This window comes from Mugil cephalus, chromosome 14 (genome assembly GCF_022458985.1).
Source record: "Mugil cephalus isolate CIBA_MC_2020 chromosome 14, CIBA_Mcephalus_1.1, whole genome shotgun sequence".
Taxonomy (NCBI): domain Eukaryota; kingdom Metazoa; phylum Chordata; class Actinopteri; order Mugiliformes; family Mugilidae; genus Mugil; species Mugil cephalus.
The window spans coordinates 23103592-23116822 of record NC_061783.1 but is presented as its reverse complement, the minus strand read 5'-3'; the positions used below and the strand labels follow the sequence as shown (position 1 = coordinate 23116822).

General features: G+C 40.4%; 1 protein-coding gene and 3 gene segments (V, D, J or C); 3 read left to right on the top strand and 1 right to left on the bottom strand.

The window, feature by feature from the left end:
• The first annotated feature begins 1706 nt into the window (after window positions 1–1706).
• Window positions 1707–8346, top strand: LOC125020309. The gene is made up of 4 exons (XM_047605657.1): window positions 1707–1758; window positions 1866–2193; window positions 6332–6455; window positions 8032–8346. Exons 1-4 carry the CDS (start codon window positions 1707–1709, stop codon window positions 8344–8346), a joined length of 819 nt encoding a protein of 272 aa, XP_047461613.1.
• On the top strand, window positions 2913–3555 carry LOC125019621. The segment is given in 2 exon segments: window positions 2913–3027; window positions 3234–3555. Coding segments are annotated over 2 exon segments (360 nt in total).
• A 1188-nt stretch (window positions 8347–9534) lies between the features above and the next one.
• LOC125019618 lies at window positions 9535–11092 on the bottom strand. The segment is given in 2 exon segments: window positions 9535–10003; window positions 10799–11092. Coding segments are annotated over 2 exon segments (465 nt in total).
• A 421-nt stretch (window positions 11093–11513) lies between these two features.
• On the top strand, window positions 11514–11991 carry LOC125020308. The segment is given in 2 exon segments: window positions 11514–11570; window positions 11678–11991. Coding segments are annotated over 2 exon segments (366 nt in total).
• Window positions 11992–13231: the final 1240 nt, after the last annotated feature.

Here is a 13231-nt window from a genome sequence, read left to right as displayed (position 1 = left end):
ATTGTCAGAGTGAACACTGGATCAACAGTCAAGCTGTGTTCACACAGTGAAAAATCATCGTACAAAAACCTCCCTCAGTCAGACTGAACAGAAACTGAAGTGACTGTTGCAGCTGGAAGCTACTGCAGAGACTGATACAGTTCAAGGAACACACAAACCAGACGTTGGTTAAAAACTTCATTCAGATCATACACTGCATCTGTCAAAAATAAACAAATTAATCGTGTTTATCAGACACTACAGGGTTACTGAAACCTGATCGTTCCAGTTTAAATCCTTCAACATCTCAGGCATTATTCACAACATCATAAAATCAACTTGTATGCTGATGATGTTTTATGATATTTCACAAAACCTTCATCTTCCCATTAATCACTGCTAAATTTAAAGAAGACTTTCTGACTCTCTCCTACTTTATTCATCCTATTTAACTATGATAGTTAATGAGAAAAGCATTGTAATGACCTTTGACCTCAGCTTCATACTGGATCACAGCTTTTACACTTGAATCCCATCAAAGGTAAAACTGAAGGCACAGATCAACATCATACTGAGATAATACTGAGAAGAAGAAAGTTATCAAATGGAACCTGAATTTAAAGTTATCAAATTTATCCAAAATGAGAAGCAAAATGCACATTCAGTGAACACATGAACACATGAGACAGTCTGGAAACTGAATGTGGCTGATATATGCACTCCCTGTCAAATTCATTAGGTACACCAGTGAAGCCATTCTGATCTAAATGATGTTGAGTTATTGCAGAAACAGTTACACAAAGGTGGTGATTGACCTGGACAGTCATTGTGATGCTGTTAAACTGAATCGAATTGAAAGTGTTTCTGTTATTTAGCCAAGCCCACTAACTACAGTGTCAAAATATTAGGAACACATGTCAGTTCAATAGTTGTACAAAATGAAAACACAGTTGAATCATCATCTCAGTCATTAGAAACTAAAGCTGAACACCACAACCTTCATGGAGACGAGATTTAGTGCAGGACTGATGTCACTAGTGTACCTAATGAAATGGCCAGGGAGGTTCAACTAGTGAGTTAAAAAGAAAATCCATAACATCTGAGAAAAGTCCATCTGCTGAGGAAGTTCCTGTAATTTGATTTGAATCTTCAGCGCATGAAATGAATCAACCTGAACTAAGAGCACCTTGTGTAGAAGCTTTCAGTCTCATCTTTAAAGTCGACATAGAGGAGACGGACATCTCCTACTGGATAGTAACTTATCTAAAAAGTAGATGTAGATGAATGTATTCTTTATTCTTTACCTGAACGTGCTGCTGTACCTGAACACCATGAACGTGATGAATGATAAACCTTGAAATCTTGATGTTCTTCACATTCAAAATGAAGACTCATTAATGTTAACAGCTGTTACGACATCTACTGTCCAACTCTAACCGATGAAGACCACTGTATATTTTAGTTTTTCTGCAATAAGACCTCATTACTTTTTCATTTATGACACAATCTCCAATTTAGGACCAAAAACTAATTATTCTTCCTGATCATACGAAGAGAAGAAACACATGAGAAGAGAGTCAGAGCATTTCCATAGAGAGTGACTTTGCATCAGCAGCACCATGCTCCAGTGCTCTGGGAGAGTTTATAGTCCTGAGAGTTGAAGACTGGATGACTGACAGCTGTCCTTCATGACAACAGAAGCCACAGAAATCCTCCTCATCAAAAACATGACTTTGATCTGCGTCCTCATCTGGACACTCCTCTGCTGCTGCTTCACAGGTAAAGTCCAGAGAATCAAACTCCTCTCCTCTATCAACATCCGTCCCTCTGAAATGAAGCCCACAAAACCATCAAGCTGCTTTATGTTTTTGTCTCTGTATCCTCAGAGTCCAGAGGCCAGGTCACAGTGACTCAGCCTGGATCAGTGAGGTCTGGTCTGGGAGGAACCGTCACCATCAGTTGTAGAACCAGTCAGAATGTCCGTGTTTGGAGCAACTACCAGTATTTAGCCTGGTACCAACAGAGAGATGGAGGACTTCCTAAACTTCTCATTTATTGGGCTAACAATAGAGCATCAGGGATTCCAGATCGTTTTTCAGGCAGTGGATCAAACTCTGACTTCACTCTGACCATCAGTGAAGTCCAGACTGAAGATGCAGCAGTTTATTACTGTCAGAGTGAACACTACATCAACAATCAGGGTGTGTTCACACAGTGAAAAAGTGTTGTACAAAAACCTCCCTCAGTCAGACTGAACAGAAACTGAAGTGACTGTTGCAGCTGGAAGCTACTGCAGAGACTGATACAGTTCACTGAACACACAAACCAGACGTTGGTTAAAAACTTCATACACATCATACACTACATGTTATAAGACAGGATTTATCATAAGTTACAAATGAAGTGGCTTAAAATATTGAATAATCATAGAGATGATATTTTCCCAGTGTCAAATTTTATCATTTCTATTTTATATCCACCAAATCTCAGGCAGGATCTAATCACATCCAAAATCAAGGTGGGTTTTCTGACTCTCACTCCTATTTAACTGTCATTAATAGATAAATCAATGATGACCTTTGACCTCAGCTTCATGCTGGATCACAGTTTTCTCTCTTAAATCTCATCAAAAGTAAAACTGAGCACACTGATCTACATCATAAATGTTTGTGATCAATAATCATTCAGTCAGTAATATTAATTTCACTAAGAATGATCACAAAGAGAATCTTCCAGAACCAAACTGTCCACAAGTCACTGGATCAGTTTCCTAGCAGACCATCAATATCCTCCACACGTCATGATGTGAATATGTAAATATGTGGGGTATTAACAGTGAGAGGGAAACAGCATGATGCCATGTGTTTTCCAGCTGCAGCTGACTGACTCTGTGTGTTTGCATATGTGTCCTGCCTCTCTGCTCCCAGCTGTTAAGAGGCCAGTGTTGATCAGTGGCTGTCCAGGCCTTTCAGAGCCACTGACACGCCGGCAGCACAATGATGATGTCACTGACTCTACTGCTGGCCACCCTGGGGCTCCTTGTTCAGGGTATGACTCTCTGCTGAAAACTTTGCTGCTTCAGGATGCAACCAGGTTGAGCACAATGATGGAGAAACACTGAAGCAAGCAGCATTCATCTTCTTCCATCTATTCTCCATCTTCAACAAATCATCCTCTTCTGTTTGGATCTTCATCATCTTTCTCCAAGCTGGATTTGTCTCAATAACTCTTCTCCTCGTCTTCATCTTTTCCAGGTTCATCAGGAGAAATCATCCTGACTCAGTCTCCTGGATCTCAGTCTATTCTTCCAGGACAGTCTGTCTCCATCACATGTAGATCCAGTTCAGGTGTTGGTAGCTGCCTCAACTGGTACCTTCAGAAACCTGGAGAAGCTCCTAAACTTCTTGTTTATTATGCTACAAACCGTCAGTCTGGAGTTTCTGATCGTTTCAGTGGAAGTGGATCAGGATCTGACTTCACTTTGACCATCAGTAGAGTTCAGGCTGAAGATTCAGGAGTTTATTATTGTCAGCAGTGTAACAGCTGGCCACTCACACAGTGAAAAACCGTCGTACAAAAACCTCCCTCAGCTGAAGAGGAACTGATCAACAGCTACAATGAAACTAAAACAACAGAGGTTTGACAAATACAAATATGAATCATAAAATGACACAAACACTGATAATATTTTACTTTAAATTATTAACATTTTAAGTCTAGTTTAAGAAATTACTTTTTTACATCTATTTTTTATCTTCACCTCAAGTGTAATAATTCTAGTACAATCACACAATGTGCAATACGCTACTGTGTACATTCAGATTTATTATTGTTTTTTTTTCTTACTTTTACCAAGTGTTTATGTTTTATAGAATAATAGCTCTGCTATTTGAAACATGGACTTTTTATTTATTTTTTCATTTTTAAAAAAGACTGACTCAGGAGCACAATCATTTAATTTCACGTATACTTGTTGTATGTGTACGTGTACAAAGGACCAGATACTGGTCCTGCTGATGGGTGGAGGACCTTCTACAGTCCTGTCCAGCTCTCTTAGAGGAACTGTCTGTCTCCTGGAATCTCCTCCATGCTCTTGAGACTGTGCTGGGACACATCAAACCTTCAGAAAACTTTCACACTGACTCTTGTTTCTCTCTGGCTTTGCTGAAAAAAACACTTGAATTCAATATGAATTTATGATCTTTCACATCACTGATCCCACGTTTTCCAATAAAACTGCTTTTGATGCAAATGTCTGATGTCTAAAAATAATGTGCTACAGCCGGAGGACAGTTGGAGACAGGTGCAGCCGGCTGCTCAGGAACGGAGAGGTGGGTTGGAGGGGCGGCACTGTGAAGGTCCAGGCATGGGCGTTGTGGAGACAAGAACAGAGGCGGATGGCCACCCTCATGACGGGAACATGAGCAGGGACAGGGGCTGGAGCGGTGGTCACTCTCGTGGTGGAGATAGGTGCCTGTGGCCAGCTAGCTGAGGACAAGTGACTAGGTGATAGGCAGACCAGCCCTTCTGCAGCAGCCTGCCAGCAGGTCTGCCTCCAATGGCAACCACGAGGTCCCTTATGGCAAAACGAGTGTCTTCAAAAGGAGTGGAAAATCTCTTGTGCACCAGGGTTTGTATTCGAGTATAAGTTCAGTGTAATTTGAAATGAATCGCCTACTTTTCTCAGGTGCTTCATCAAAACAAAGTCTGCTGGGTCTTTTACAGGTGGCGACGTTCTGTCATGGATTTGTAGGATTTAAAGGGAGGACCCAAGTGCAGGACAAATGATGAGACAGGGGATTCAGGAAAACAGTTAATCTTTCAATAATAAACAAAAATCAAACCAAAGGTGCTGCAGACAGCCAGGCAAATCCAAAGACAAAAATGAAGAAACATGGCTCGAAAATCAACAACACAGAAACATGGCAAGGAAACAACAGAGGATGAGAACAGGCCAGGAGACAACACAAGAAGGAACACATCAACCTGACAGTGAACAAAAGGACAAGACACGGGTGAAACTAATGAGGGCAATCAGACCAGGAGAAACCAATAAGCAATCAAGGACACATGTTTCTTCATGTGTCCTTGATTGCTTATTGAATGAATGGATCAATTTATCTCTCTCCCAACAATATGAGTAGGGCAAACCTGAGGAGACAACAAAAGAAGAGAACTGATACTATGGTTCACACCAAATGAGTCCCTGTTGGAGTCACTCACAGCATTTCCATAGAGAGTGACTTTGCATCAGCAGCTCCATGCTCCAGTGCTCTGGGAGAGTTTATAGTCCTGAGAGTTGAAGACTGGATGACTGACAGCTGTCCTTCATGACAATAGAAGCCACAGAAATCCTCCTCATCAAAAACATGACTTTGATCTGCGTCCTCATCTGGACTCTCCTCTGCTGCTGCTTCACAGGTAAAGTCCAGAGAATCAAACTCCTCTCCTCAATCAACATCCGTCCCTCTGAAATGAAGCCCACAAAACCATCAAGCTGCTTTATGTTTTTGTCTCTGTATCCTCAGAGTCCAGAGGCCAGGTCACAGTGACTCAGCCTGGATCAGTGAGGTCTGGTCTGGGAGGAACCGTTACCATCAGTTGTAGAACCAGTCAGAATCCAAGCTATTTACACTGGTACCAACAGAGAGATGGAGGAGTTCCTAAACTTCTCATTTACTCTACTAGCACTAGAGCATCAGGGATTCCAGATCGTTTTTCAGGCAGTGGATCAAACTCTGACTTCACTCTGGCCATCAGTGGAGTCCAGACTGAAGATGCAGCAGTTTATTACTGTCAGAGTAATCACTGGATCAACAGTCAGTATGTGTGCACACAGTGAAAAAGCGTCGTACAAAAACCTCCCTCAGTCAGACTAAACAGAAACTGAAGTGACTGTTGCAGCTGGAAGCTACTGCAGAGACTGATACAGTTCACTGAACACTAACACATTCATTCTCTCAATTTCACCCTGAATCACAAGTGTCTCAACAACATCCAGAAAACATGACTAAAATCAGCATCAGGAATATTAAGAAGCAAAGATTAAAATAATGAAAAAAAGAAAATCTGGGAGACAAGTATTTTACAGCTTCATTCAACCTGTCCTGGCTCCCTTCCTCTTCTTCCTCTACAATGATGACTTCAGACTCCTCTAAACCAACTGTAATCTACAGAAATACTCATAGGACCCTGCAGGCGTTGGCCTCATCTAGGCTGGAGAAGATGGAGTTGACACATGATCCATCAGAGACTTTCTAGTCTGGTGCCAGGAAAACTGTGTCCAACTGAATGAAGCTGTAGGAGCCAATATGAGTTTTTGTTGATTATTTTGTTGTTTTTCTCCCAATAGTGTGTCTGTGAGGGAATGTATGATGAGTGACTGGGTGTGTGGAGCCCCATGTGGTGGGTACCTGGAAGGAGGGTGGAGCCAGAGAGGGAGAGAAAGGCATAAGACCCAGCAGGACGGCAGCCAGGTGTGGCTGGAATAGAAGCAACAGGTTTTGATCGTGCTGGAACATGCTGGACCCATCTGGTGGACCTGCAATCCTGCCTGTTGTCATTTGCTATGATCAATTTCATGTACTTGCAATAAATGGTCAGAAGGGACTGACCGGAACACTGTTACCTAGTCATCATTCAAACTGCACGTGTCAAACCTAAGTCAAACCCAGCCACTAAAATCTGAAATTGCGATTACAGAAGCTAAAACCAATTAGCTGGTGGTGGATTTCTGCAGAAACAAACAATCACTACAATGGGGAACATCCAGGTAATGGACATAGAGATAGTGGACTCTAAGAAGTACCTGGGTGTTCATCTGAACACAAAACTAAACTGGACTGACCACACTGGTACACTTTAGAAGACAAAGAGCAGACTCTACCTGCTAAGAACACTTAGGTCCTTGTAAAATCAAGGAGAACTATTGAGGTCCTTCTATGACTCTGTGCAAGCATCAGCCATCTTCTCTGGAGTGTGTAGACCACACACACCAGACAATGTCAAAACAAACTGTGACATCTGTAATATCTGTGCAATGAATCATTTTTACATGTCTTTAATTCACCCTTGTACACATGTGATTTCAGTTGTATTCCATTTTTGTTTTCTTGAACTTTTTTAATATTTACGTTTTTTTGTTTGTTTTGTTTGTTTTTTTTTACCTCTTCAGTGAAGTCTCTGCTCTCCGCTGCAGAAACAGTGTGCGTTTCCCCACAGTGGGATGAATAAAAGATTGTCATGTGTTAAGAAGAGAAAAAGAAAAGTGCAAAAACTTTATATTTTAAGTACATTTTTAAATGTTCTTCACTGTTTATAGGTATTGATCACTGCAGACCAGGAACAACCCTAAAGAGCTGCAGTTCAGGAGATGTTCTGACCTAGACATAGACATTGACAAGACATAGACATCACAGTCTAGTTCTTGTCAAAGTCAAATCCTTCCACTGGAACTCTAGCATCAAAATAGTAAATCATGTAAACCTTTGAGTGGTTTTAAGTTGACTCAATAAAACAAATGAAATTTAGTCGACTAAAAAAACACGATGAAACGAAAAATAAATCAGTCTCTTTGTAAAAACCTGATTAATAGTAACATGAATCATCATTTCAGATTTGTCTTTGAAGGAAAATATCAGCACCACATGATGATAAACTGTGTTAGATATAATTTATTCATAGATGTTGATTTAAAACATCATCACTGACACATTTTAATAAAGAGTCAGAGCATTTCCATAGAGAGTGACTTTGCATCAGCAGCACCATGCTCCAGTGCTCTGGGAGAGTTTATAGTCCTGAGAGTTGAAGACTGGATGACTGACAGCTGTCCTTCATGACAACAGAAGCCACAGAAATCCTCCTCATCAAAAACATGACTTTGATCTGCGTCCTCATCTGGACTCTCCTCTGCTGCTGCTTCACAGGTAAAGTCCAGAGAATCAAACTCCTCTCCTCTATCAACATCCGTCCCTCTGAAATGAAGCCCACAAAACCATCAAGCTGCTTTATGTTTTTGTCTCTGTATTCTCAGAGTCCAGAGGCCAGGTCACAGTGACTCAGCCTGGATCAGTGACCTCTGGTCTGGGAGGAACCGTCACCACCAACTGTAGAACCAGTCAGAATGTTTATGTCAGCAGCAACTACCACCGTTTAGCCTGGTACCAACAGAGAGATGGAGGAGTTTCTAAACTTCTCATTTATTATGCTAGCACTAGAGCATCAGGGATTCCAGGTCGTTTTTCAGGCAGTGGATCAAACTCTGACTTCACTCTGACCATCAGTGGAGTCCAGACTGAAGATGCAGCAGTTTATTACTGTCAGAGTTTTCACTACATCAACAGTCAGAATGTGTTCACACAGTGAAAAAGTGTTGTACAAAAACCTCCCTCAGTCAGACTGATCAGAAACTGAAGTGACGGTTGCAGCTGGAAGCTACTGCAGAGACTGATACAGTTCACTGAACACACAAACCAGACGGTGGTTAAAAACTTCATACAGATCATAGACTCCTATTTATACATTTTATTTAACGGTGACAGTTAAAAAGACAAACATCTAAAACACATTTATTCATTAATTGTTAAAGTGTGTTTTATCATGGACAGTAGCAGATGTCTCTACTCATTATTAGTCTCTGATAGACAAGTACTTCAGATCAGCTTTCAGTTTAACACATCACTTCATCATTGTAATGAAGTAAAACCTTAAAGAGTCAGAATATTTCAGTCATTATTAAAGAATGAAAACGTAAATTTATGTAGAAAAACTTATCAAATGAAACCTTAATTTAAAGTTATTAAATTTTTTCAAATTCAGAAGCAAAATGCACAGTCAGTGAACACATTAACACATGAGACAGTCTGGAAACTGAATGTGGCTGATATATACACTCCCTGTCCAGTTCATTAGGTACCAGTGAAGCCATTCTGATCTAAATGATGTTGAGTTATTGTAGAAACAGTAACACAAAGGTGGTGATTGACCTGGATTGTCATTGTGATGCTGTTAAACTGGATCGAATTGAAAGTGTTTTGTTATTTATTTAAGCCCACTAACTACAGTGTCAAAATATTAGGAACACGTGTCAGTTCAATCGTTGTACAAAATGAAAACACAGTTGAATCAACATCTCAGTCATTAGAAACTAAAGCTGAACACCGCAACCTTCATGGAGACTAGATTTAGAGCAGGACTGATGTCACTAGTGTACCTAATGAAATGGCCAGGGAGGTTCTACTAGTGAGTTAATGAATGAAACAGTGAGATGACTGGATGATTTATCATGAGGTGTTCACAAAGGTTTATTATTGCAGGAAGATCTGCTCTGACTGGATCAGAAACCTTTTAGAGACATGAGACGTTCAGATTGATTGAGACTAAAATATCTGGACGTTGACTTTGTTTCACTGAGTTTATCAACAGGATTCTGGATAGTGATAGAAATGATGGAACCTTACACTTCCTTTACTCAGTCACAAACTGTTTGATCATCTCAATTTTTCTCCTCATCACTGAGAGAAAATGATTGAAAAGAGTCGACATGAGAAGCAGTGAGTTGATGAGCAGATCTTTATTATTTAGAAGCAGTGAAACAACATTGAAACACAGCAAGAAGCCAGTAAATCCTGTTATTGGAAGATGTGAAAGAAAAGCAGAGAGAGAGTGAAAGCAGTGTGAGAGTCCCAGTGAGTCAGGTCAGGACTGGGAACACTGGTCTCTCCTCAGTGTCTCTGAGAGCGGAGTCTGGGAGCCCTGGCTGGCCTCACAGGTCACAGAGACCACCTTCCTCCACTGGTCTGCAGGGAGCCTCAGGGTGCTGCTCCAGCTGTAGTGGCCGTCCTTCTGCAGCACCCCGGGGCTCCTGCTCTGCTCCCCGTTGCTGATGCTGCTGCTGCCGTCCACCTTCCAGGACAGACTCCAGTCTGAGGGGAAGCCCTTGTTGGCCAGGCACATGAGCGTGGCCTTCCCCTGCTGCAGCTCCTCCACGGAGGGAGGCAGCACCGTCAGGGAGGGGGGGACTCTACCCACTGCAGAGACAGAGACAGAGAAACTGGGAGTTTGGGTGAAGCTGCTCTTCAGTCTTTCACTTCCCTCTCTCAGCTCGGTAACCGTGGCAACAGACAGGCATCACTGCTGGACCACGGCAACAGACAGGTTTCAGGACTAAAGAGGAAACTAAGAAAGAGGCATTTTGTTCCTCTGGTGTCTTCATGTTTCATCTACAAACTACTAATTCTCACTTTGACTCTTTCAACACATTTGACTTGATGAGATGAAATGTCACATTTCTGTTATTTTACAGGATCTTAACAGTTTCTAACAGAAAAGACCTAGATGGTGTCTGTTTGCTTTGATTCATCAACATGAACATTATCAACTTCTGAATTCCACATTAAAACTCCTCCAATGAATCCCACTCAGGCATCATGCTGTTTAAATAGAACAGTGAGCTTTGAACAGATTTACATTTACAAAATATGAGCCGTGAAAAACTTTGAGAAAGATCCAGTGAAATGGAGGAGAAATGTTTTGTCAGCTGTTTGGTCTGAACTTTAAAAAGATTGGAGGAGATTTTCTTCAGAGAGGAAACTTTAGTTTAGAAATTAAAAACAAAATGACATTAAAATTAAATTTCTTTTGAGACAAAATGTTGAAGTGAAGCAAATTTGAGTCTGAAAACATAAAGTCACTCATTAAAGAATCACTACAATTAAATTGAATGTCAACCAGCAGAATAATTTTTTCAGTAACGTCTACATTTATGAAATAAATGACAATAAATCTAGATTCAGGTAATGAAAAGAGTCAAATGTACTTACAGTTAACTTCCAATCTGGTTCCTCCACCGAACGTGTACCACAGTGATACAAACTCATTGAGGCGCCGTACAAAAACCTCTGACTGTAGAGAGACACGGCTCTCTGACTCTGAAACAAACAAACTCAATAAACTCATTGTCAGATCACAGTTTATGACATTAGTGGTTAAAGTGTTAAAAACAGATTCACATCATTTGGATTATTTTACTTATCATGAAAGTTAATTAATACAATCACTATTATTTTATTGTTAAGGCAAGTAAATGACAATATTTAATAGAAACGGTCTTCATTAAATCCTTCCAATATAAATAAATATCAAACACATGTCTATCTGAGATCATAATAAATCTAATGATTAAAATAATAATTTAATTTAACTCCAAGTGTTACGCAGACATCTGTATGAAGAGAATTATTAAAAATAAATAATTTATTTCAGTCGACCTCAAGTCACAGACAAACAAATGAACACTGACACGTTTCTGATTAATATCCAAGAATGAAGTGATTGATCCATTGATCAACATCATGATCAGAGTGATCCAAGTCCCTGTTGGAGTCACTCAGAGCATTTCCATAGAGAGTGACTTTGCATCAGCAGCACCATGCTCCAGTGCTCTGGGAGAGTTTATAGTCCTGAGAGTTGAAGACTGGATGACTGACAGCTGTCCTTCATGACAACACAAGCCACAGAAATCCTCCTCATCAAAAACATGACTTTGATCTGCGTCCTCATCTGGACTCTCCTCTGCTGCTGCTTCACAGGTAAAGTCCAGAGAATCAATCTCCTCTCCTCTATCAACATCCGTCCATCTGAAATGAAGCCCACAAAACCATCAAGCTGCTTTATGTTTTTGTCTCTGTATCCTCAGAGTCCAGAGGCCAGGTCACAGTGACTCAGCCTGGATCAGTGACCTCTGGTCTGGGAGGAACCGTCACCATCAGTTTTAGAACCAGTCAGAATCCAAGCTATTTATCCTGGTACCAACAGAGAGATGGAGGAGTTCCTAAACTTCTCATTTACTCTACTAGCACTAGAGTATCAGGGATTCCAGATCGTTTTTCAGGCAGTGGATCAAACTCTGACTTCACTCTGACCATCAGTGGAGTCCAGACTGAAGATGCAGCAGTTTATTACTGTCAGAGTGGACACTGGATAAACAGTATAGCTGTGTTCACACAGTGAAAAAGCGTCGTACAAAAACCTCCCTCAGTCAGACTGAACAGAAACTGAAGTGACGGTTGCAGCTGGAAGCTACTGCAGAGACTGATACAGTTCACAGAACACACAAACCAGACGTTGGTTAAAATTTTTATGAAGATCATAGACTCCTATTTATACATTTTGTATAATGGTGACAGTTAAAAAGAAAAACCTCTAAAACACATTTATTCATTAATTGTCAAAGTGTGTGTTATCATGGACAGTAGCAGATGTCTCTACTCATTATTAGTCTCTAATATACAATTAGTTCAGATCAGCTTTCAGTTTATCACATCACTTCATCATTGTAATGAAGTAAAACCTTAAAGAGTCAGAATGTTTCAGTCATTATTAAGGAATGAAAACGTAAATTTGTAGAGAAAAACTGAAAGTTATCAAATGAAACCTTAATTTATAGTTATTAAATTTATCCAAAATGAGAAGCAAAATGCACATTCAGTGAACACATGAACACATGAGACAGTCTGGAAACTGAATGTGGCTGATATATACACTCCCTGTCCAGTTCATTAGGTACCAGTGAAGCCATTCTGATCTAAATGATGTTGAGTTATTGTAGAAACAGTAACACAAAGGTGGTGATTGACCTGGATGGTCATTGTGATGCTGTTAAACTGGATCGAATTGAAAGTGTTTCTGTTATTTAGCCAAGCCCACTAACTACAGTGTCAAAATATTAGGAACACGTGTCAGTTCAATAGTTGTACAAAATGAAAACACAGTTAAATAAACATCTCAGTCATTAGAAACTAAAGCTGAACACCACAACCTTCATGTAGACTAGATTTAGAGCAGGACTGATGTCACTAGTGTACCTAATGAAATGGCCAGGGAGGTTCTACTAGTGAGTTAATGAATGAAACAGTGAAATGACTGGATGATTTATCATGAGGTGTTCACAAAGGTTTATTATTCCAGGAAGATCTGCTCTGACTGAATCATAAGCCTTTCAGAGAAAATCCATCACATCTGCTGAGAAAATTCCCTTGATTTCATCTTCAAAAAACCAAATGAATCAAACTGAACTGAGAGCAACTTGTGTAGAAGCTTTCAGTTTCAACTTTAAAGTTGACGTAGAGGAGACTGACATCTCCTATTGGATAGTAACTCACCTTGGAATAGCTGATATTTGTATTCTTTATTCTTTACCTGAATGATGCCCTGGTCTGCCGGCCACTTAGTTGCTGTGCCTCAGCGTGCT

Coding starts and splice junctions, on each gene's coding strand:
- LOC125020309 (XM_047605657.1), top strand. CDS start 1,707: ATGACTTTGATCTGCGTCCTCATCTGGACACTCCTCTGCTGCTGCTTC. Junction 2,194..6,331: donor AATCAGGGTGTGTTCACACA/GTGAAAAAGTGT, acceptor TTCTCCCAATAG/TGTGTCTGTGAGGGAATGTA. Junction 6,456..8,031: donor CCCAGCAGGACGGCAGCCAG/GTGTGGCTGGAA, acceptor AGAGGCCAGGTC/ACAGTGACTCAGCCTGGATC.